The following is a 26539-nucleotide window of genomic DNA, read 5'->3' as shown; positions in this document are numbered from 1 at the left end:
TTAGCAAAATGGCGCCTAGTTTTAGAAACAGCAGAGCGTCTCAGTTGTGTTGAGAAAGTATCAGTTAACTTCATCAGTACTGATCCATCAGAGTCTGTATCTCTGGATAAACATGTCTGAATGGACTTTGTGCTGTTCAGCTTTTTTTTCTGGATGTTTTTCCTCTGACTCATCTCCCGGTAGCCTACAAAGCTATTGATGTTAGCTTAGCATGCTAGCTAGAAACAAAGGGAGACGTAAGTTAGCAACACAGCGTTAACATGTCTAAAGCACAAATAATGAGATCTTTAGTCAACCAGCGACTCACTGCAGCTGCTGAAGAGATATTTGAGCTGTTTGAAAGAACGATAGCAGAGCACGAGGAGGAACTTTCTCGTTCTAAAGAGGAGAACGAGCGACAACGGAAACTCCTGGACGCTGTTTTCATCCCTCAGCTTCGGTTACAAAAAGCAGGTTTGTTCTCTCTCACTGTTCAAACACTGACATCAGTCCAATATGGGTCAACTGTGAGGTCCACTGTCTCCTGATGGTTCATCATTCTGTTAAATCAAACCACGTTCTAATACTCGTAAAGGTTAACATGCAGGGAAAAGAGTTGAGGTCAGAAAGTGATTGATTACTCAGGTAATGTCTGAGTGGAGTATTTTCTCTTATGTTGGTAGAAGTACTTTTACTGCAGTAAAGATCTGAACCGTCTTCACCACTGTTTATGAGTGAAAGTCCTGAATTGAAATGTGAGTTAAAGGAGCAGTCGGTGGGATTAAGGATGCTTTATTGGCAGCAATATAATGTAGTATTCAAAAATAGATTTTCATTACTGTATAATCACCTTAAACCAAGAATCATCTGTTTTAGTGTCCTTCATATCTACAATGGAAGTTTGAGACAGAGATGCCATGTTTCTACAGAAGCCCAGAACGGACAAACCAAACACTGGCTCTAGAGACAGCCTTTCATGTTTTTACTTTACATGAAGTTCACTGTAGTTCTCCAACACACCTTGAAAGGGAGAGGTAATCAGTTGGTTGACATCTTTAACCCAAGCACTAGAACTTTATTTTACAGAATTAATACTAGTTACTTTCATCGTCTATTTATATTTACAATTCATATTTGAAATGTAAGGCTATCTCAGCTGCAAAACGTTATCAAACAGTTTGGTATAAATCACTGAATAAAACCTGATCAGTTAAATATAGAATTAATTAAACAATTACACAGCAAAGGTAGACATTCTTATCATGACACAGAAAGACCTATGTGTATAAACACGTTTGTCAATATGCATAAAAACTGAATAGATAGGATTAAAGTCTACATTTCAAAAGACTGAAATGTATCTTTACAGGGGGGGATAACTTCCTTAACCCTCTTGGAATACACAAGCTGTTTGTCAACAAACAACAAATGCACACATAACAGTGAAACAAGTCAATTTGTGAATGGTTTTCAAATACAGTGAGTTTGTTACTCTCAGGTAGATGTGTTACATGTATATGTATTTGTATATATAAAAAACTGAACCAAGTAATGTGATCCTTTGCACTCATAGCAAAGGGGTTAACTCTTCAAATATGCTATAACTGCTTTGAGATAACCATCAATACCTTAATGCTCCAGTCGAGGTACAAAATAATGAACTAGCTAAGTGGATGTAGTTTATGATGATAATTCATATTTTAGTTAATTAGCTATATGAGAAAAAGCTCTCTCTATCGATTCATGTGTGTTGACTGGTTTCCTGCAGATGTCCTGCAGCTGTTGGTGGTTAAAGAAGATGTTCCCCCTGAGCAGCAGGAGTGGAGCTTCAGTCTGGACCAGGAGGAGCCAGAGCCCCCACACATTAAAGAGGAACAGGAGGAACTCTGGACCGGTCAGGAGGGAGAGCAGCTTCAAGGACTGCGGGAGGCTGATATCAAGTTCTCATTCACTCCTGTGAAGAGAGAAGAAGATGAAGAGGAAGCTCAGTCCTCACAGCTTCATCAAAGACCAACTGAACAGATGGAAACAGAAGCTGATGGAGAGGACTGTGGAGGACCAGAACCAGACAGGAACTCGGATCCAGATAGACATTCAGAATCAGATACTGATGAGAAGACTGGAGACTCTTCTGAACCTGAGACTGATGACAGTGATGATTGGAAGGAGACCAGAGAACCTCAGTCAGGTTCAAACTCTTTGAAAAGTGATGAAGTCCCTGTCAGTGATTTGAAATGTGGGACTGGTGTGAAACGGTTTAGATGCTCTGATTGTGAGAAAACATTTGGATCCCGTGGAGCTCTTAAGAAACACATGATAATCCACACAGGAGAGAAACCTTTCAGCTGCTCAGAGTGTAGTAAATGTTTCATTGATAAAGGAACCCTGAAGATCCACATCAGAACTCACACAGGAGAAAAACCTTTCACCTGCTATGTCTGTAATAAAACATTTTCACAGAGCGGAACTTTAACTATACACAGGAGAATCCACACAGGAGAAAAACCTTACAGCTGCTCAGTTTGCAAAATATCTTTTACAAGTAGTGGACGTTTAAAGGCACACATGAAAATCCACACCGGAGATAAACCTTACAGCTGCTCAGTTTGCACGAAATCTTTTAGACTGGGTCATACTTTACAGGTACACTTGAAAGCTCACAGTGGAGAAAAAATGTACAGCTGTTCAGAGTGTGGTAAAGGTTTCATTGAAAAAGGAGCCCTGAAGAAACACATCAGAATCCACACAGGAGAAAAACCTTACAGCTGCTATCTCTGTAATAAAACATTTGCACAGTCAGGGAATTTAAAATTACACATGAGAATCCACACAGGAGAAAAACCTTACTGCTGCTCAGAGTGTGGTGAAGCTTTTATTAAAAAAGAAACCCTGAAGAGACACATCAGAATTCACACAGGAGAGAAACCTTTTTAGCACAAGTCGGCTCTAAGGTTCACATAATGTCTCATACAAGAGACAACCAGCTTTAGTGGTTCTGTTTGTGATGAAGGTGTTTTAAAAACAAAAAATGTAAATTGGACACACCACATGGCACATCAGACAGCGGAGGAACTATGGAGCTTTATCCTATCTTTATCCAAGATAGTGTTCTTTAAATATGAGAGCATCGCTTATTGATTCCATGTCCAGATTTTGTATTGCTTTCCCTCAAAACCCTGTCCTCACACACAAATAGCCCCCATTTACGATTACTTACACAATAAACCTGCCAGGCTTTGTTTATGGTGACACCTCTTCACTCTTGCAGGGAGCTCAGTTTTGTCTTTTGTTTGATCTGGTAGACTAATTGAGTTTTTATGTTCTAGTCGGTGTGGGTTTTGTACAGAGGTGTCCGGGGTCACACTCACCCGCAAGGAAATTTGGTATTGTTAAGGTAAATGCATCAATCTGGTTCACTTTGAGACCAAAATCAAGAGGCTAGTTCTATGAAGAACTTTGAGCTCTTGTAAACAATTTTGCAACTTTCTTTTAACTGTGGTTGAATGTAACTAAGTAAATTAACTCAAGTATTGTTCTTGAGTACAATCATGAGGTACTTGTACTTTACCAGGGTACCTGCAGCATTAAAGTGATGAACACGTTAATGCATTGTTGTGGTATCCGCCTAAAATGTCCGAAACACAACTCCCCCATTACCTGTCTCTAATTTTAATCAATCGATTCATCAAATTGAAGAAGAGACAAGCAACTAGAAAAACTGTGCAACATTATGAAACGGCCGCACACGATATGCTGCAGATGAACCTCTGCTCTCTGCAGAACGAGAGGATGAAGATAAACTCTGTAAGCGCAGCCTTAATCAATCTGTGGTTTGGACAACGGACTGACACTCACAAAATGTATGAATGTAACATTCGGGCCGATTGACCTTTAAACAGGTCGACAGTCATATAACCGTTAGCCATAGAGCAAAGGAAACGATATTTCAAAGTATTGTTTTCCATTATTTGATTAATTCAGTGTTGATGCATTTAAGTTGTATAACATTTTGTCTTTCCTTTTATAATTTATGATTTCGAATAATCCATTTTTGTAACCTTTAATCTTGTTTTTATTGTGAAATCCAAATAAAACTGGAGTTGTATTTGAACACTCCAACCGAAGTCCAGTCTTGCTCGTTTCTGAGGCTGCCCTCGTAGTCTAAAGGTAAGAGAGCTCTCCCCCTCGGATCGGCTTACAGTAGCTAACGATCAGCTAAACATTTGAATAAAACATCTGCTACAAGCTACAGATAAAATACTGTTGTTCAGTCTGATGTGATTTACTGACTTGGTTGCTGTAGTTTGTTCATCTGGTAATAAGCTGATGTTGATTTTATATAAAATAGTGATGTTATTCTTTAGGTCTTTATGCTCTGTATATTGATCTGTTTGGAGCCTTTTAGAACGGTAAATACATTCCCCTAGGCTACAATTTTACAACACCGACATCTAGTGTAAATATAATTTAATAACATATTATTGTACGAATATATTATCATACATTAAAATCCAAAATGAAACTCAAACACAAAAAGGTGTATTCATTTTATGAAATTATGTTTTAACACACAATGGCAAGAGAGACAATAGAATACAGAGGGCAAAAGAGAACCTCTGTGTGAATTTGCTTTAAGTAGAAAACTAATTAAACAACAGTCAACAGTAATTTCAAATGTGTTGTGATCATTTTAGCTTCTGTATTTTCAGAATGTAGTGTGGATCATTAATTGCACATATTTCAACGAGGGAAATAAGACATTTTCCAAAGGGGTGGTCATGCCCCCTGACAGACCTGGAAAGCTTAGTTTTTGGACTTTGGTTTGTCTTAAAACCCTGTTTATGGCCATGGTTGGACTTTTCTGAGAAATTATATTGAAGTTTAATTTCCAAGTTCAAAACCGCTAACTTTATGATGACAATGTTGAAATATAATTCTGTTGAAATCTGCCATGAGATCCACATATTAGCTTTTAAGGGCTTTTAATTTGTAGGTTAACCACAAGGTTACAGCAGAACCGGATGTTCCTCTCAGAGCCATATGGCGCCAAACGTTTTGGTAGAAACGGCAGAATCCCTTTGTTGTGTTGTAAAAGTATCAGTTAGCTCCATCAGTACTGATCCATCAGAGTCTCTGTATCTCTGGATAAACTGGATAAAGTCTGAATGGACTTTGTGCTGTTCATCTTTTTTTCTGGATGTTTTTCCTCTGACTCACCCACGTTCTAATACTCGTAAAGGTTAACATGCAGGAAAGAAAGTGATTGATTACTCAGGTAATGTCTGAGTGGAGTATTTTCTCTTATGTTGGTAGAAGTACTTTTACTGCAGTATAGATCTGAACCGTCTTCACCACTGTTTATGAGTAAAATTACTGAATTGAAAATGTGACTTAAAGGAGCAGTCGGTGGGATTAAGGATGCTTTATTGGCAGCAGTATAATGTAGGATTCATAAATATGTCTTCATTACTGTATAATCACCTTAAACTAAGAATCATCTGTTTTAGTGTCCTTCATATCTACAATGGAAGCTTGAGGCAGAGTCCGCCATGTTTCTACAGAAGCCCAGAACAGACAAACCAAACACTGGATCTAGAGACAGCCTTTCATACTTTTACTTTACCTGAAGGCCACTGTAGTTCTCCAACACTCCTTGAAAGGGAGGGGTATTCTGTTGTTTAAAATCTTCAACCTAACCACTAGATGCCATTAAATCTTACACACTGCTCCTTAAAGTAACAATATGTAAATTTAATCAGGGAAATGTACTACTTTTTACTGTTCTAAAAGTAGAGTGCTATTAGGCTATATATATTTGATCATAAAATTATTATTATTTGTGCATTAATATAAAATTTTAATTTGCAAAGGTACAGGGCAGTTCAAATTTGTGTCACTAAAGCATCACATTTCATTTTTAAGGATTCTGTTATTTTACAGTATTGTTTGTATTTTTATTGTTTTTTTGATTAAGACATATTATTCAGATGGTTTTGTGTGTTATTTATTTTAAAATATATATAGCCTAATAGCACTCTACTTTTAATAAAAAATAATTTCACAGTACCAAAATATTTAACAGAATACCTTCACAACAAAATAATAACCAAAGAGTTGAATATTTGGGTCCAGTCCTAAAGGTGACCTGAAGCCATTACTGAACCACAACGGTGCATGCGTTTGGGCTCTAAATATTTTGGGTAGCGTTTTTTTCTTTTGGCCCTCTGCAGTTTACTCAGTAGTCTGAGCCTCTGGTCACCATAGGGAGGGGGTCTTACCTGAAATCGGTGGCGTGGACTAAGCCCAGCTGAAAACCTCTTGAAAACCTCTTGAAAACCAAGATGTCTTCTGGAAAAGTATCAACAAATTATACATCTAAAGCTGTAAAAGGGGAAGAAAATAAAAATGCAAAAATAAGCTTCACACTGCTCTCAAACAGTAAAAAATAAGTGGTCTCCATCTAGCTTATATACATATTGAATAATACCTGTTTCAAACTGTGAAACCGTGTTGTTTATTTTTACTGAGAGTCCTGTTTTTCACATGTTCTTGTCCAATCATGTACTTCTAGACCATTTTTCGGTATTTAAGTGTAGTCTCACTCAGTTTTCTGTCTTCACTGGTGTTCTGTCAGCAGAAATCTTCCTATGATTACATCAGTAAATTAATTAAAGGATAGTATAGAGGGCATTTGAGTACACAAGTAAACAAATATAGGATCACATTATGAAGTACTTGAGTACACCAGTAAATTAATATAGGATTATGGTATATTATTAAATATACCTCGGGGCTGCAGACTTTATAGAAAACGGGGTTGATGGCTGTTTGAAAACAGTTGGGATCTTTTTCCTGTGAAGGTTCAATGCGAAACCCAAATATACCACAATAACAAAGTAAAAGCATAACATTTAGAATATTTGACGGTTTACACTGACTTACTGCCTAAGTTATGCTTGCTTTCCCAATTTTTCTACTGATCCAATCGCTGAATCAAAACTTTGATACAAACGGAACCAAGTAATGTGATCCATTGCACCCAAAATAAAGGTGTCCAACTGTTCAAATATGCTCTAACATCTTTGAGATAACCATCGATACCTTAATGCCCAAGTCAAGGTACAAAAGAATGAACTAGCTAATTGGATATAGTTCATGATGTCAATGAATATTTTAGTTTATTAACTATATGAGAAAATTTCTCTGTAACGTCTCTCTGTGTGTTTTCTGTTTTCATGCAGACGTCCAGCAGCTGTTGGTGGTTAAAGAAGAGGTTCCTCCTGAGCAGCAGGAGTGGAGCTCCAGTCTGGACCAGGAGGAGCCAGAGCACCAACACATTAAAGTGGAACATGAGGAACTCTGGACCGGTCAGGAAGGAGAGCAGCTTCAAGGACTGGAGGAGTCTGATATCAAGTTCTCATTCACTCCTGTGAAGAGAGAAGAAGATGAAGAGGAAGCTCAGTCCTCACAGCTTCAACAAAGACCAACTGAACAGATGGAAACTGAAGCTGATGGAGAGGACTGTGGAGGACCAGAACCAGACAGGTACTCAGATCCAGATAGACATCCAGAACCAGATACTGATGAGAAGACTGGAGACTCTTCTGAACCTGAGACTGCTGATAGTGAGGATTGGAAGGAGACCAGAGAACCTAAGTCAGGTTCAAACTCTTGGAGTAATAATGAAGTTTTCTCTCAGTGATTCAAGATGTACTGGTGAGAAACTATTTGTCAGCAGTAAAAAGCTGAAGAGACACATGAAAACTCATACAAGAGAAAAACCTTTCAGCTGCTCTGAGTGTGATGAAAGTTTAAAGCCATGTCAGCTCCGAAGTTTCACATATTAACTAATACAAGACACAAGTGGCTTTAGTGGTTCAGTTTGTGATAAAGGTGTTACATAAAAGCAAAATCTGACAAACCACATGGCGAATCACACAGGGGAGCAACTATGGTGCTTTTTACTCTTTCTTTATTCAAGATAGTTCTTTAAATTTGAGAGCATCGCATATTGATTCCTTGCGATTAGTGATATAGTAAACCCTTGATTTCTCTGTGAAATTCATGCTTTGATTAAGGTGATGCCTAGTCACCTAGCTTAGTATTGTCTTTAGTTTTATAAGGTAGATTAATCAAGTTTCTATTTTCCAGTTAGTCTGGGATTTATGGTTTGTCACAAAGCAGATCTTAAGGTACACATGATAACTCACACAGGAAAGAATCACCTTTAGCCCTTTAACCCAATCCCCCCCTCCAGGTTTCATCACCATTGCACACGTTAGTTTTGAAATCCCCCAGCAGAACTATAAAGCCGGCCGGGTACTCATAGCTGCTGTTTATGTGCTTCAGCACAAACAACAGTCAGAGACTAGAGTCCGTCTGTGAAGCCAGGAGACGGCACACCCGGGTCCCTGTCTTTGCCTGCCGCCCAGCTGAAAATGCACCCAACATCGATTCCTATCATTGCGTGGTTGGCCCAAAACGCAGCAGATCAATGTACATTTTTTGGGCTGATCCTGGTCCAACCTCTGGTCTCATGTCCCGGCACAAGACCCTCACCAGCAAGCCCCCCGTCCATGTTGGGTCTAGGAAGGGTCCTTGGATTCCCTTATCTGGGCAAGGTGCCACAGCTCTATTCTGTTTGATTTATATATATAGTCAGTGAATTCTTGATCTGTCCCCTCCTCTGGGACCTCTTTGCCTTGGGAAAGCCTACCAGGAGCTACGGACCTTGACAACATAGCTCCCCTGGTCATTGGGTCACTCACGGCCCTCCAGTACTTTCAGGTGGCGATTCATTGGAGGGGTGTAACAGTCCAAGGACGTTGCTTAATGTTAATATAATCACATTTCCCAGCTTTGCAGTGTTGTTTTTCCTTTTAAAATAAAAGTATTGCCTTTTTTTATGATTTATTTTTGTCCAATGTGAATTACTGCACACTGTCCTGTGTCATATAACCAACGTAGTACTGCATAGATTTTGGTATACTTTGTGTAAAATCTGTTTATTTGCATGTTTAAGAGCAGAAATGCAGAAAAATACCAGAAGTCAATTAAGTATATGTTTTCCTTTGTGTAAAGTTGTGATTTCTGTGTCTCTGTTTAGTCACCCAGTCCCATGCACCTTTTTACTTTGCCCACCAGGTGTCTCTGTTTTTCCTCTTGCATGCTTTTAAAAAAATAAATAAATGTAAGAAAACAATCAACTGGGTTTGTCTTTTTCCAAGCCCAACCCACACCTATAACATATGGAAAAGGAGGAAGGTCATTTTTGATTGGAATAATGTCCACACTGTAGAAATTATTACATTATTTTTACAAACTTGATGGCTCTTATTTTGTAGGTTACCAACCAAGTTGCAGCGGAACCGGATGTTCCGCCATTAGCAAAATGGCGCCTAGTTTTAGAAACAGCAGAGCTTCTCTGTTGTGTTGAGAAAGTATCAGTTAACTTCATCAGTACTGATCCATCAGAGTCTGTATCTCTGGATAAACATGTCTGAATGGACTTTGTGCTGTTCAGCTTTTTTTTTCTGGATGTTTTTCCTCTGACTCATCTCCCGGTAGCCTACAAAGCTATTGATGTTAGCTTAGCATGCTAGCTAGAAACAAAGGGAGAGTTAGCAACACAGCGTTAACATGTCTAAATCACAAATACTGAGATCTTTAGTCAACCAGCGACTCACTGCAGCTGCTGAAGAGATATTTGAGCTGTTTGAAAGAACGATAGCAGAGCACGAGGAGGAACTTTCTCGTTCTAAAGAGGAGAACGAGCGACAACGGAAACTCCTGGACGCTGTTTTCAACCCTCAGCTTCGGTTACACAGAGCAGGTTGGTTCTCTCTCACTGTTCAAACACTGACATCAGTCCAATATGGGCCCCTGAATGGTTCATCATTCTGGTAAATGAAAACACGTTAACAAAGTTTAGGTTTGGTGTTTTATGCATGTTTGTTATCCCCCCGAATAAACGAAAATATCAAATACTGATAACCCAATATCTTTACAACAAACGCATAATAGAATAGTTCAGGGGTATTGTATTAAAATTCAACGATATCCAGTTAGAGATCATATTTAATATGCAAAGGTCTGGCACATCACAATATTGTGTTATGGCGTTATGATTGAATGTCATAACTGAATGTCAGATAAAGTAAAGAAAGTTAAGTTTAATAACATTTCAACAATATGTATTTTCAGTTTTCAAATTGAACTGGATGAATTATTAATAATACATAAATGTTCTCTCATTTCAAGTGAAACAAAGGTTGCATTTAAGATAATTTACATACCAGAAAGCTTTTGAAAAATGTGTTTAACTGAATTGTCTTTGCCCTGCAGCTTTATATTAAGCTCATTCAGGTGGGAAGTGATGTCAACCCAAAAAGCCACCAATAATCATTTTCTGAAAGATAAATTTGTGTGCAGGGACTTTATCTGTGGTTATTGAAATAAATAATTTCAGCTCTATTCCTCTCTGTTAACATCATTGTTGGGCAGTGAATGAATGTGTTAGGAATCTGATCATATTTGGCTTTTAGATCGTTTTGTTTTCTGTGCCTTAATTTCGGATTTGAGTGGGTACATTTGTTCATCGTGAGTACGTAATAGCGCTTCACTTTGCTGATTTTAATATTCGCCACAGTCTCTAAAAGATGAGACATACTGGTTTAAAAGTATCAGTGGGAAGAATGAACTTTTAAAGTCAGTCCATCCTGGGTTAAAGGCATCTGTCTCGCTGTCCTAATTTCTCTTTTTGGAGAACGCCATGTGAAATAACTTATCTTACTCACATACTTGTCCAACTATTCTGTCTCTACCCCGTCTCTCCCATGTGTGTCTATCACAATATAAGCCACGATGCTTATCGTAATACACACAATTGATTTGCTGAGTACTGTCGCATGACATAATTTGCAACACATGTTATTGGTCGGTTTGATTGAGGGCCCTAAAGGCTAGAAAAGCAGCACTGGTTCAAATAAAGGTGCTCTGTACAGAAATTGAGGAATTCTCAATTATCTATCAGTTATAGGTCCAAGGTTCGATACAATGGCCTCTTGGTCCGGACCCGGTTCGTGGTCCTCCTATTAGTAACCCATGGAATAGTTGAATATTTGGGTCCAGTCATATAAGTGACCCGAGATCATTACTGAACTACAACAACACATGCATTTGGGCTCTAAATATTTGGGGTAGTTTTTTTTTTGTTACCCTCTGCAGTTCACTCAGTGGTCTGAGTCTCTAGCCACGATAGGTAGGGGGCATTAAATAACATTTATTTATTATTATAGCATGTATTTTTAATAATTCATCCAGTTAAGTTTGAAATCTGACAATACATATTGTTGAGATATTATTCATCTGAACTTTTTTATTTGATTTCATAGTCAGTTGTTGGATTCATACATCTGCAAGGCTACTCTAATTTATATAGCACTAAATAGTAGCGCCAGTTAGACATTATTGTGATTTTCCAGATGTTTGCATGATGAAAACCCCTCTAAATGGACCTGGCTGAATGTTAATTAAAAATCTCTGACGTATAGTCATCTAAGTCTAGTCTCACTCAAATATCCAATATACATAAATTAATTCAAATATAGGATATCAGGACAAAGTACTTGCATACACCAGTAAATGAATATAAGGATTGTAGGACAATTTTAAATATGCCACAGGGCCACAGTCATTCATACAAGTTACAAAGTTTTATATTAATCATTGTACGACAGTGTTGCAAACCGAAGTTTAGAATGTAGTCCCAATTTGCTAAATAGGACAGAAAACAAGAACAACAACAAATAACTATTATGGAGATTGGAAGATAAATTAAGAAGTCTCACAGCCAGAGTAGAGAAGCTGTTTTGAAGGCTGGTGGTTTTTGCGGCTGATACATAAGGTTGTGTCTGGGTGGGTTTTGTTCACTGATATCCTTTGAGCTCTATGCAGGCACCTCTTCTCACCGATATCACTGATGCTCAGTAGATGGGTACCAATGATGTGGGGAGTATAAAAGGAATCGACAATTTTTTTTAATTCCTTACACCATTCTGCCGTATAACATTACATTACATTACATTACAGTCATTTAGCAGACGCTTTTATCCAAAGCGACTTACAGGAAGTGTATTCAACATAGGTATTCAAGAGAACTACTAGTCACCAGAAGTCATAAGTGCATCTCCTTTCTTAAACAAGCATCTCAAAGTATAAGCCAGAGCAAAAGTATAGTGCAGAGGCAGATTACTACGAAAACAATAATTGCAACAGACTAATCCGAATATAGTAAGTGCTACAAACTACTACGAATAGGATAAGTGCAGTAAACAAATACAAATTCAATAAGTGCAGCGAACTGATACGAATACAGTAAGTGCAGCAACTAATACGAGTGCCATAAGTGCTACGAGGAAGGCTCCGGGTAGTACTTCCTGAAGAGGTGAGTTTTCAGCCTGCGCCTGAGGATGGGCAGCGACTCTGCTGTCCTGACGTCAGTGGGGAGTTCATTCCACCACTGAGGGGCCAGGACAGAAAAAAGCTGTGAACGGGTGGATCGGCCGCAGGGACCTCTGAGCGACGGGGCAACCAGTCGCCCGAGGCAGCAGAGCGAAGTGGTCGGGCAGGGGTGTAGGGCTTGACCAAGGCCTGGAGATAGGAAGGAGCTGTTCCTTTCACTGCCCTGTAGGCTAGCACCAGAGTCTTAAACTGGATGCGAGCTCTTACAGGGAGCCAGTGTAGGGAACGGAGAAGGGAAGTTGTGTGAGAGAACTTGGGGCGATTGAACACCAGACGTGCTGCAGCTTTCTGGACAAGCTCCAGAGGTCTGATGGCCGACGCCGGGGCTCCAGCAAGTAGTGAGTTGCAGTAGTCCAGGCGGGAGATGACCAGAGCCTGGATGAGCACCTGCGCCGTCTCCTCAGTGAGGAAGGGGCGAATCCTCCTGATGTTGTAGAGGAGGAATCTGCAGGAGCGTGTGACCGATGCAATGTTTGCTGAGAACGACAGTTGGTCGTCGAGGGTATAACCATCTGATCCTGGAGACTTTCTTAATTTTAGCCTACTAATTGCAGTTTTTATTTCATCTTCTGTTATATCCACCGTCATCCTTTGAATTTGGTCTTCATTTATTGTGGGCAACTTTAGAGAATTTAGGTACCCAATAATTTGGGTTACATGTCCCCCTGGAACTTTAGATTTTTTTAAAGCACTTCAAAAGTTTTAATTTTTTTATCACTTTTGTTCTTGGATCAATAAGTCTATGATTTGTATTTTCTGCAATCTTCCATGCTGGTATTTTCATTTATTTATATCCATTTCATAATGTCTCTGTTTAAATTCCTCTAGTATTGTATTCCATATTTTCTTTTTATAAGAGGATATAGCTATAATTTTCCCTTTTAGGGCAGCCTTCAAGGTATCCCATTAAATGGGAGGTGAAACTTCATTGTTGTCATTTAATTCTGGGTAAAGACCAACTTCTTTTTAAATTTGTTTCATTAAATCCAGATCGAGTAAGCTTGAATTTAGTTTCCATGTAGTATTCTTTGTTCTCAAGTTAAAATCAACAGATAGATATATAGGCACACGGTCACTATTGTCCCAATCCCACAGATGTTTTATTTTATCCTTATCTTTTCAAAATGTTATGAAATAGTCTATTCTTGTATATAAAGAATGGGGGGCAGAATAATAATTATGATCCCATCTGTTAGGGAAAAGGTCTCTCCATATGACAACTAAACAAACTTCCTCAAAACGTGTGTTGACTTTCTTATGTAGGGACTAACTTTGGCTGTAGATATGTTTAAGTCCCCCCACACATTAGTGAAGCCCATTCTCTTTAGTTTTTAATGCTCAGTATCCATTTGTGTTCCGCCCTTGTATATATTCACATTCAAATAGGAAAATGGAGTGTATGTTGATAGAGATAAACTAAAATAATAGAACATCTTCAATATGCATCCCTCAGATTGAGTTGCACCATCCATTTTGGATTCTGTTCAGTTTACCAACATTTTCGAGGTTAGTCAGAACTTATTGCTCTTCTGGAGGAAGGGAGAGCTTTCTTCTGAAAGCAATCCTCTGTCTTTCATATCTGCAGTCGCCTCTTCCACCAAATGATACAGCCTCACCCCATCCTAATTAAACACTCTCAGTTTAGCAGGCTACTGAGTCTGGAATCAGATCTGTATCTGCTTTAACACTCTACTGCAGAGGGGTTGTGACATTTTTGGTTGATTAGACAATTCTTCATATTTTTAAAATATTTTTTTCGCCCCATTTTTTCCCACAAATTTAAATGTCTTTAAATACACATTAACATGAATCCAACATATGGTAGCGAATGGATAAATGGAGGCAGAAGATGTTATCTTTCAGTCAGAAATGCACACATTCAGCGACACACAGGAGCTCTCTCAAGCTGGGCACCGGTTCACTCACAGCGTGAGACTAGCCTGGACCTGTCCCTCCAAGCCTCCTGCACACAAAGAGGAGGCCCCGCCCCTATTGCTGTTGTGCCAATCACGAGGCAGCATGTTACTTGCTGGCTCTGTCAGGTTCCCCGTGATTGACCAAGAGCCTATTCAGTCCCCAGCTGACTAAGATCCCAGACACAAGGACGCACGCTGCAATATTATTTGAAAAGAAGATTAAAAAAAAAAAAAAGATTAAAAAACAACGACATTTACTTCACCCACGAATCCTTGTGCAATCATTTTTGCAAGATATTCCTGGCTAAAAAAACTGTCCCCCTACATGTGTGTTTAAAAAACAAAACATGAATCTGTCCATTGTTTTAATGGTTCAGTATTGTATGCAAGATAACAGGTATGTTTATGCATGGCAGTGGCACTAAATAGACCTCATTTTCGTTTCCACATTTATGTTTAAAATAAAAACGTAAATTTGAATAGCTTGTATGCATGATTATCATGCAATTGACAGACAATGTTGATATTGTCATTGGTATCAGTTGACAAGGTATGTTTATAAATGGCAGTAGCACAGCCACCCTACTCATTGTACCTTGCACATGTTTAAAATAAAAACATGAATATATGAACCTGTGTATTATTTAAATAGCTTAGTATTGAATGCACAATAACAAGGTATGTTTATACATGGCACTAGGCCCAGTTCAATATAAAACACAATTTTATACAATATATATAGTAAGGGGTCCCTGCTCCATCTCTCTATCAGTTTGGGGGTCTTTGGCTTGAAAAACATTGAAAACCCCTGATTTAGCTGATGTTTTTTGTCGTAGGGAGTGTCCTGTATCACTTCCAAAGCGTTCGTTAAACTTTCTGTGTCGTCCAATTGCTTTAGGCTGGCATTCATGGCAATGATGTCAACGGAACCCAGCTGATTGTTGATTTAATAAAAAATTAGGTGAAGACACACAACCCTGTCTACATCAACGGAGCTGAGGTGGAACAAGAGAGCAGTTTTAAGATTCTGGGAAATGGCATCACAAACAGCCTTACATTAATTTAAAGTTTAACCTCAACCACCACAGTGTGGAAAAAAACGTTTCACTGACAATCGCTGTCTGACAATATTCAGTAAAATATGCAACCTTTTTCCTCTGACTCCTAAAATCATCCTCCACCTTCCACATTTAAATGTTTTTCTGTTTTGTAGCAAAACGGGACTACATCTGCATTTTGTTGTACATTCCTTATTACTTGTATCCTTGTATAACAAAACAACAACAAAAACAATCTGCTTTGACCGATATGGTTAATCTGCAATCGGTTTCCATTGCATTAAAATGTGGTCGGGGCATCTCTAAAAGTTATATTTCATCCATACATCCATTAGCTTCGACTTATCTGGGGCAGGTGTCGTAGGTGCAGCAGGCTTAGGTAGTTTGAGTAGTCCAAGGAGGATGTGTTGGTTCCTTAAAGTGTTCTTTCCACCACTCAACAATTTCCCCAGTCCAGGTCTGCAGTTCCAAAGCCCTGCTTTCCCTTTCTTGGTCGTCTCATGATTTGCCAGAACTTCCTTAAGGCGAATGGAAAGTCATTGTACGAGGTACCCCTATACACCACTCACACCCGGGTTTTTGCCTCTGCAACCACCTCAGCTGCAGCTCTTCTAGCCAACCAGTAACCATCCACTGTTTCCAGAAACCCCTAGGCCATTAAAGCCCGGAAGGCCTCCTTCTTCAGCTTGACGGACTCCTTCTCTCTTCATCCGAGTGTCCAATACATACGGCCGCATATCTGATGATATGACCAAAAAGTCGATCATAGAACTTTGGCCTAGGGTATTCTGGTACCAAGGAAAATAATGAACCACCCTGTGCTAGAACATGGTGTTTGTTATGGTCAATCCATGAACAGCATAGAAGTCCAACATCAAAGCATCACTTTGGTTTAGATCAGGCAGGCCGTTCCTCCCAATCAACCCCCTCCAGGTTTCTCCTTTTTAACCACATGAGTGTTGAAATCCCCTGGCAGAACTATAGAGTCCCCAGTTGCCGCCCTTTCCAGAACGCCATCCAGAGACTCCTAGAAAGCCGGGTACTCTGAGCTGCTGTTCCGTGCATAGGCACAAACAACAGTCAGAGACTTCCCCTCAGCGACTTGCATTTACACGGATGCGAGCCTCTCGTTCTCTGGGGAAAACTCCAGGGAAGCAGGGGAGTGGGCACTTGAGTTTCCCCCCACTTTCCCGGTGCCTCTCATCCTGGGCAACTCCGGAAAAGGACAGACTCCCTCCCCTCTCCAGGAGTTTGGTTCCAGAACAAGGGCTTTTCATTGGTTCAGTTCCTTCCCCGCCAGACAGATGAGATTCCACATCCCCAGAGCTAGTCTGTGAGGCCAGGGGTTAGCACACCTAAATCCAGTCCTTGCCTACCGCCCATCTCACATTGCAGCGTGGGCCAACAATGCTGCCGCTACATGAAGTTTGTATGGGCTGTACCCTGCCGAGCCCCATGTGATGTTATGTTTGCTTTCCTATTTTTTCTGCTGATCGGAACCATGATTCAAAACCGTGATACAAATGGAACCAAATTATGTGATTAATTTCACTCATAGCAAAGGGGTCCTACTCTTAAATATGCACTAACATCTTTGACGTAACCATCCATACCTAAATGCCCAAGTCAAGGTACAAAAGTACGAACTAGCTAAGTGGATATAGATGATGATAATGAATATTTTAGTTAATTAGCTTCATGAGAACATTTCTCTGTAACATCTCTGTGTGTGTTATTTTTCCTGCAGAAGTCCTGCAGCTGTTGGTGGTTAAAGAAGAGATCCTACCTGAGCAGCAGGAATGGAGCTCCAGTCTGGACCAGGAGGACCCAGAGCCCCCACACATTAAAGAGGAACAGGAGGAACTCTGGACCAGTCAGGAGGGAGAGCAGCTTCAAGGACTGGAGGAGTCTGATACCAAGTTCTCATTCACTCCTCTGAAGAGAGAAGAAGATGAAGAGGAAGCTCAGTCCTCACAGCTTCATCAAAGACAAACTGAACAGATGGAAACAGAAACTGATGAAGAGGACTGTGGAGGACCAGAACCAGACAGGAACTCAGATCCAGATAGACATCCAGAACCAGATACTGATGAGAAGACTGGAGACTCTTCTGAACCTGAGACTCATGACAGTGAGGATTGGAAGGAGACCAGAGAACCTCAGCCAGGTTTAAATTCTTTGAAAAATGATGAAGTCCCTGTCAGTGATTCAAGATGTGGGACTGGTGGGAAAGAGTTTAGATGCTCTGAGTGTGAGAAAACATTTGGCACCCGTGGAGCTCTGAAGAAACACATGATAATCCACACAGGAGAGAAACCTTTCATCTGCTCAGAGTGTGGCAAAGGTTTCATTGATAAAGGAACCCTAAAGGAACACAACAGAACTCACACAGGAGAAAAACCTGCCAAGTTTTCATTCACTCCTGTCCCTGTGAATAGTGAAGATGCTGATGAAGAGGAAGCTCAATCCTCACAGCTTCATCAAAGACAAACTGAACAGATAGAAACAGAAGCTGAGGGAGAGGACTGTGGAGGACCAGAACCAACCAGGAACCCAGATCCAGATAGACGTCCAGAACCAGATACTGAAGAGAAGACTGGAGACTCTTCTGAAGCTGAAACTGAACACAGTGATGATTGGAAGGAGACCAGAGAACCTCAGTCAGGTTTAAAGTCTTGTAAAAATGATGACGTTTCTCTCAGTGATTCGAGATGTAGTACTGCTGAGAAACCTTTCAGCTGCTCAGTTTGTGGTAAAGGTTTTACTGAAGGTGGAAACCTGAGTAGACACATGAGATGCCACACAGGAGAGAAACCTTTCAGCTGCTCAGAGTGTGCTAAATGTTTCACTGATAGTGGAAATTTGAAGAAACACATGAGAATTCATACAGGAGAAAAACCTTTCAACTGCTCAGTCTGCAGTAAATCATTTGCACAGAAGGGATCTTTGAAAACACACATGAGAACTCACATAGGAGAGACACCTTTCATCTGCCCAGTTTGTTTGGACTCGTTTAAATTTAGTGATGGTTTACAGTCACACATGAGAACTCACACAGTAGAGAAACCTTTCAGCTGCCCAGTTTGTATGGCCTCGTATAAATCTAGTAATGGTTTACAGAGACACATGATAACTCACAAAGGAGAGACACCTGTAAGTTGCTCAGTGTGTGGTAAAGGTTTTACTGAAAGTGGACAGCTGAAGAAACACATGAGAACTCACAGAGGAGAGAAACGTTTCAGCTGCTCAGAGTGTGGTAAATGTTTCACTGATGGTGGAAAACTGAATAGACACATGAGATGTCACACAGGGGAGAAACCTTTCAGCTGCTCAGTGTGTGGTAAAGGTTTCCCTGAAAATGGAAATCTGAAGAAACACATGAGAACTCACACAGGAGAGAAACCTTTTAGCTGCTCAGTCTGCAGTAAATCATTTGCACAGAAGGGAGCTATGAAATTACACACAAAAACTCATACAGTAAAGACTCCTTTCAGCTGCCCAGTTTGTATGGACGCGTTTAGGTCTAGTAAAGGTTTACAGTCACACATGAGAATTCATAAAGGAGAGACACCTTTCAGCTGCTCAGTGTGTGGTAAAGGTTTCGCTGAAAATGGAAATCTGAAGAAACACATGAAACGTCACACAGGAGAGAAACCTTTCATTTGCTCAGTGTGTGGTAAAGGTTTCGCTGAAAATGGAGAGCTAGAGGGACACCTGACAACTCACTCAGGAGAGAAACCTTTCAGCTGCTCAGTGTGTGGTAAAGGTTTCACTGAAAGTGGACAGCTTGAGGGACACATGACAACTCACTCAACAGAGAAACGTTTCCGCTGTTCAATTTGTGGTAGAGGTTTCACTGAAAATGGAAATCTGAAGAAACACATGAGACTTCACACAGGAGAGAAACCTTTCAGCTGCTCATTCTGTAATAAATCTTTTTCACAAAATGGAATTTTACAGATACACAGGAGAATCCACACAGGAGAGAAACCTTACAGCTGCTCAGTTTGTAAGAAATCCTTTACATATAGAATTGGTTTACGGACACATGTGATAACTCACAAAGAAGAGAGACATTTCAGCTGCTCGTTGTGTGAGAAAAGTTTCAATGAAAGTGGAGATCTGAAGAATCACATGATATCTCATACAAGAATAAAGAAATTCATGTGTTCAGTTTGTGGAAAACTGATGAAAGGTAGTACATGCTTACAGAGACACATGAGAACTCACACAGGAGAGAAACCTTTCAGCTGCACAGTGTGTAAGAAAACTTTTGCACAGAGCCGTACTTTACAGACACACATGATAATCCACACAGGAGAGAAACCTTTCACTTGCTCAGTTTGCGAAAAAAGATTTCTGCGCACGCAGATCTGAAGGTACACATGATGATTCACACAGGAGAGAACCCGCTTTAGTGGTTCTGGTTGCTACAGTTTACGCAACTGTAGCGGATATCCACCAAGACATTATAAACTTAAGTGTCTATGAGACAATCTAAACTTGTCCACTTCTTTCAGGAACTGCTCTCACGACCATAAAGGCACTTGGTGGTTGAACTCTGTTCTTACCCTGTGCCTGAACTTAAGATAAGACTTGGGGTCATTCCATGTTTTATGGTCTGTCTGTCTGCAGGCTCGATGGCCCCAGTGACCGGACTAAGAAGCGACCACCTGAAGAAGTGCCTTCCTCCACCTGGTTTGTGAAATACTTCAAATATGATTGACTTTGAATTCTGCACGCCAGATCTCTCACTCTTGGCTCTGCCGTTCTGCCTCTTCTCTGGTATTACGTTCCTGGTCTAACTACGGCCTTCCTGTGTCGTCTAATGTGCCATGCAGCTCCGACCTGCGATGCACCAACGTGCTGAAGATTAATTCCAGCCACTATTGACAGCAACCGACTTTTAAACTGGCAAAGATGCCCTAATGACCCCTGCTGCTACAAAGGGGGGTGAAGATACGTCTCATCCTCGTGCCGAGAGAGATGAAGACGAGGAAGAACGGTTCAAGCCGAACCTCAACGAAGAAGACGACCAGGTTCCGAAGAAATGAGAAAAAAGCTGAATCAACTACTGCTGAGCAGGAGATGGAAGAGAGTGATTCAACCAACTACAATCATCCAACCAGATGCAGAGGCCTTCAGAGGAACAGCCGCCATTCCATGCAGCTTTACCTCCAATCTGCCCATCAGAGCCGTCAGGTGAAACAATACCATTTCCAGATGTAAACGAGTTTGATGTGTCTAAGCCGAATGAATTGAAGTCACGTTATAAAATAATCTTAGATATAAATATTTTTTGACCAAAAGATCTAAATTCAATTTAAATTAAACTAATTCCCTGGTGCTTCTTGAACTCTCAGCTGTTGAACGGTGTCTAAATCATTGGAACTAAATTTAATGTAAAACAAAAATCGACAAAGTAAATTTATCAGTCAATGATATGATTCACTGATTCTACCTGGTCAAATTCGATCCTTTTCATTTAGTTGTGGTTCATTATTCATTGTTCTCTTCATCCTATTCTTTATTCTTTCCCTTAATTCTGTTTTTTTATTATCATTTAGTCATTTATTTTATGTTTAGTAGTTTAGTGATGCAGTTTCTAATACATATTTCATTTATAAAGAGCTTGATCATTTGATTTGTGTGTATATGAAATAAAAGGTCACTGTACAGCTTGAGTAGAACTCCGTAGCAACCCTGAGATTAAAACGAGATTTATTAATGTCACATTTTGAAGTTTTCCTGCGTCCAAATTAAGTCCTATGTCAAAATCCTATGTTAGTTAAACTAATGGTGGTAAGTCCAAGTACCATTGTTCTTTTATACTAATTTAAGGGTTTCTAAATCAAAATGTTGTTAATAACACTAGTTACATATCCTGATATGAATTACTTATTATTTATTAGACCTGCTAAGAGCAACAACGCTACACAACGCTTTCTTGCTCTTCCCTGGCGTTCCCATGCCAGACGAGATATAGAATCCTTCCAGCATGGTCTTGGTTAACTTTGGACCTCTTACCGGTCAGACATGACCGTCTAAAGTGAGGCCTTGATGAGGATTCTGTTTAAACACCCAAACCACCTCAGCTCGCCCCTTTCAATGCGTAGCAACAGTGGCTCTACTCGGAGCTCCTTCCTGATGTCCGTGCTCCTAAAACTGTCTCCAAGGCTGAGCCCAGCCACGCTATTGAATATGAGGAAATCCCGGTACATCTTATTACTGGGAACAAAATAGTTAAGCTGCTCTAACGTTGGTAAAAGATTTGCCTGCAGGAGTCTGAAGAGGCACATGAGGATTCACACAGGAGGGAAACCATGCAGCTCAACAGTAAAAACAAAAAAAAAAAAGTTAGGCAGTTCAGTAAGGGACAATACCCAAAAAGTTGTCCTTTATTAGGACATTATCCCTGTAATACTATTGTCACTTGCCAAACTCCTGATTATGGAGAACTTGAAAAATACTATTGTCACTTGCCAAAGCAAAAATAAAAAACAGGATATATATTTATATATATATATATATATATATATATATATATATAACTGGTCTTTCTACATATACATATTTTTATATGTTATAGTTAGGCAGTTCAGTAAGGGACAATAGCCAAAAAGTTGTCCATTATTAGCAATTCATGGACCACAGGAAGTCTCTGCAAACTCCATTAACTCCTGATTATGGAGAACTTGAAGGGCGTTATCCGTGTAATACTATTGTCACTTACCAAAGCAAAAATAAAAAAGCGGGATACAAATATACAATAAGTATTGGTACAGTTTCTGGCCAATTGCCAGGGTGAACCTGCCTGTATTCCTAAAAGCTCTTTTTTCTATTTTTTTCTTTTCTATTTTTTCATGATATTTGTTGGTTGAACTATTTGATTTATTACATACATTCGACTTCTGATATGTTGTGTTTAATATGTAGATATTTGTGGTACATAATTGATCATCTCATGTGTTTTAATGAATTTGAACCTCAGTGGACATGGTCCTGCTCAAGGTGTTGTAAGTGCAAATTGATGGGCAATAAGAGTTATGGCTGAATAAAGTGAATAAACGCTATGTCTGTGTCTGTCTTATCAATACACCATAAGTGATTTTTATTTAATGTTTTCTTTTTTTTCTTTTTTTAAATAAACCTTTTTTAAACGGTATCGCTGCACGTCACCTCTTTTCTACCATGGATGTTCTAATAATGAGATAACATCTCCATCTTCAAACCAGAATGTTGACAGGTTGATTCCCGTCTCCATCTGTCAGCCTTCTAAAGTGTCCTTGAGCAATACACTGAACCCTAAACTGCCTCTTTTTTACTTTGCCCCCCAGGTGTCCCTGTTTTTATTCTAATTTAGGTTAGATATCTTCCAGTCAATTTGAATAGCTGTAGACTAATGCACAATTTAAGCTGAGTGGAAGCTGTATTTAAAAAAAATGTAGTTAAGAAAAACTATGATATCACACAATTCCCTTTTGTTTTTTTAATTAAGTGCTTTTATTTTGTAGGTTCCCCAACAAATTACAGCGGAACCGGATGTTCCGCCATTAGCAAAATGGCGCCTGACGGAAACAGCAGAGCTTCTCAGTTGTGTTGAGAAAGTATCAGTTAACTTCATCAGTACTGATCCATCAGAGTCTGTATCTCTGGATAAACATGTCTGAATGGACTTTGTGCGGTTCAGCTTTTTTTCTGGATGTTTTTCCTCTGACTCATCTCCCGGTAGCCTACAAAGCTATTGATGTTAGCTTAGCATGCTAGCTAGAAACAAAGGGAGACGTAAGTTAGCAACACAGCGTTAACATGTCTAAAGCACAAATACTGAGATCTTTAGTCAACCAGAGACTCACTGCAGCTGCTGAAGAGATATTTGAGCTGTTTGAAAGAACGATAGCAGAGCACGAGGAGGAACTTTCTCGTTCTAAAGAGGAGAACGAGCGACAACGGAAACTCCTGGACGCTGTTTTCAACCCTCAGCTTCGGTTACACAGAGCAGGTTGGTTCTCTCTCACTGTTCAAACACTGACATCAGTCCAATATGGGTCAACTGTGAGGTCCACTGTCTCCTGATGGTTCATCATTCTGTTAAATCAAACCACGTTCTAATACTAGTGGCCATGTATGTATGCATATGTTTTTGTATGTATGTATATGTATATGTATGTATATGTATATATATATATATATATATATATATATATATATATATATATATATATTTGTGTATATATGTATGTGTATATATATTTGTGTATATAAATGTGTGTATGTATATACAGCCGGTAAAATAAGTATTGAACACATCACCTTTTTTCTCAGTAAATATATTTCTAAAGGTGCTATTGACATGACATTTTCAACAGATGTTGGTAACAACTCAAGTAATCCATACATACAAAGAAAACAAAACAAATAAGTTCAGAAATAATGTTATGTGTTATAAAATGGAATGACACAGGGAAGAAGTATTGAACACGCTTACTGAAATGTATTTAATACTTGTTGGTAATGGCAGCTTCAAGACGCCTCTTGTATGGAGAAAATAGTTGCATTGCTCAGGTGTGATTTTGGCCCATTCTTCCACACAGTCTTCAAATCTTGAAGGCTCTGTGGGCCTCTTCTATGAACTCTGATCTTTAGTTCTTTCCATAGATTTTCTATTGGATTCAAGTCAGGTGATTGGCTGGGCCATTCTAGCAGCTTTATTTTCTTTCTCTGAAACCAATTGAGAGTTTCCTTGGCTGTGTGTTTGGGATCATTGTCTTGCTGAAATGTCCACCCTCGTTTCATCTTCATCATCCTGGTAGATGGCAGCAGATTTTTATCCTTCCTTCAATTATATGAAGTTGCCAGTGCCGTATTCTGAAAAACAGCCCCACACCATGATGTTCCCACCTCCAAACTTCACTGTTGGTCTGGTGTTTTTGGGTGATGTGCAGTGCCATTTGACCTCCAAACATGGTGTGTATTATGGCATCCAAAGAGTTCAATTTTGGTCTCATCTGACCAGACTGTATTCTCCCAGTATTTCACAGGCTTGTCTAAATGTTGTGCAGCAAACTTTAAACGAGCTTCAACATGCTTTTTCTTCAGCAATGGAGTCTTGTGTGGTGAGCGTGCATACAGGCCACGGCGGTTGAGTGCATTACTTATTGTTTTCTTTGAAACAATTTTACCTGCTAATTCGAGGTCTTTCTGAAGCTCTCCACAAGTGATCCTTCGCTCTTCTGATAATTCTTTTCATTCATCTGTCAGAAATCTTGCGAGGAGCACCTGGTCGTGGCCGGTTTATGGTGAATGATGTTCTTACCATTTCCGGATTATAGCCCCAACAGTGCTCACCGGAACATTCAGAAGTTTAGAAATCCTTCTGTAACTAATGCCATCAGTATGTTTTGCAACAATAAGGTTGCGAAGGTCTTGAGAGAGCTCTTTGCTTTTACCCATCATGAGATGTTTCTTGTGTGACACCTTGGTAATGAGACACCTTTTTATAGGCCATCAGTTGGGACTGAACCAGCTGATATTAATTTGCACTGACAAGGGGCAGGATTGCTTTCTAATTACCGACATCTGGTGAAAATTTCATGTCAATAGCACCTTTTTAGAACTATATTTACTGAGAAAAATGGTGACGTGTTCACTGGGAATTCTACCCGCTGTATGTATGTATATATAGATATGTATGTATGTATGTATGTATGTATGTATGTATGTATGTATGTATGTATGTATTTGTATATATACATATGTATATGTAAAACTTTCCGGTTCAATGAAAAACGGCGTGAAAGTTTGACCGGTGGATCTCAGAAGTTTAAGAGTTCCTCTTTGCTGAATGTGATCAGAGAGGGAGAGCGGGAGACTAGACAAATAAACAAAAACAGAGAAAGCACTAGAGAGCGCAGTGCCGGGGCTGCCATCCACGGTGCCATCTTGATATATACTGAACTAGCTAAGTGGATATAGTTTATGATGATAATCTCTCTTTGTCTATTAATGTGTGTGGACTGTTTTCATGCAGACGTCCAGCAGCTGTTGGTGGTTAAAGAAGAGGTTCCCCCTGAGCAGCAGGAGTGGAGCTCCAGTCTGGACCAGGAGGACCGAGAGCCTCAACACATTAAAGAAGAACAGGAGGAACTCTTGACCGGTCAGGAGGGAGAGCAGCTTCAAGGGCTGGAGGAGGCTGATATCACCAAGTTCTCATTCACTCCTGTGAAGAGAGAAGAAGATGAAAAGGAAAGTCAGTCCTTACAGCGTCATCAAAGACAAACTGAACGGATGGAATTACAAATACTGAGATCTTTTGTCAACCAGCGACTAACTGCGCCTGCTGAAGAGATATTTGGGCTGTTTGAAAGAACGATAGCAGAGTACGAGGAGGAACTTTCTCGTTCAAAAGACGAGAACGAGCGACAACGGAAACTCCTGGACGCTGTTTTCAACCCTCAGCTTCGGTTACACAGAGCAGGTTTGTTCTCTCTCACTGTTCAAACACTAACATCAGTCCAATATGGCCCCCTGAATGGTTCATCATTCTGTTAAATGAAAACACGTTAACAAAGTTTAGGTTTGGTGTTTTATGCATGTTTGTTATCCCCCCGAATAAACGAAAATAAAAATACTGATAACCCAATATCTTTACAACAAACGAATAATAGAATAGTTCAGGGGTATTGTATTAAAATTCACTGATATCCAGTAAGAGATCATTTTTAATATGCAAAGGTCTGGCAGATCACAATATTGTCTAAATGGCGTCATGATTGAATGTCATAACTGAATGTCAGATCAAATAAAGAAAGTTAAGTTTAATAACATTTCAACAATATGTATTTTCAGTTTTTAAATTGAACTGGAGGAATTATTAATAATACATACTTTGATAATACATAAATGTTCTCTCATTTCAAGTGAAACAAAGGTTGCATTTAAGATAATTTACATACCAGAAAGCTTTTGAAAAATGTGTTTAACTGAATTGTCTTTGCCCTGCAGCTTTATATTAAGCTCATTCAGGTGGGAAGTGATGTCAACCCAAAAAGCCACCAATAATAA

General features: G+C 39.6%; 1 protein-coding gene and 1 pseudogene across 1 annotated transcript; both read left to right on the top strand.

The window, feature by feature from the left end:
* Positions 1–9133, top strand: LOC129096976 (zinc finger protein 135-like; annotated as a pseudogene).
* A 274-nt stretch (positions 9134–9407) lies between these two features.
* On the top strand, positions 9408–21892 carry LOC129096906 (zinc finger protein 79-like). Its single transcript, XM_054605600.1, is given in 5 exon segments — positions 9408–9811; positions 17223–17747; positions 18246–18433; positions 19358–19412; positions 19415–21892. Coding segments are annotated over 5 exon segments (1035 nt in total). The 5' UTR covers positions 9408–9618; the 3' UTR covers positions 19489–21892.
* Positions 21893–26539: the final 4647 nt, after the last annotated feature.

Source organism: Anoplopoma fimbria, chromosome 10, assembly GCF_027596085.1.
Source record: "Anoplopoma fimbria isolate UVic2021 breed Golden Eagle Sablefish chromosome 10, Afim_UVic_2022, whole genome shotgun sequence".
Classification (NCBI taxonomy): Eukaryota; Metazoa; Chordata; class Actinopteri; order Perciformes; family Anoplopomatidae; genus Anoplopoma; species Anoplopoma fimbria.
This window is presented reverse-complemented; position numbering and strand designations above follow the sequence as displayed.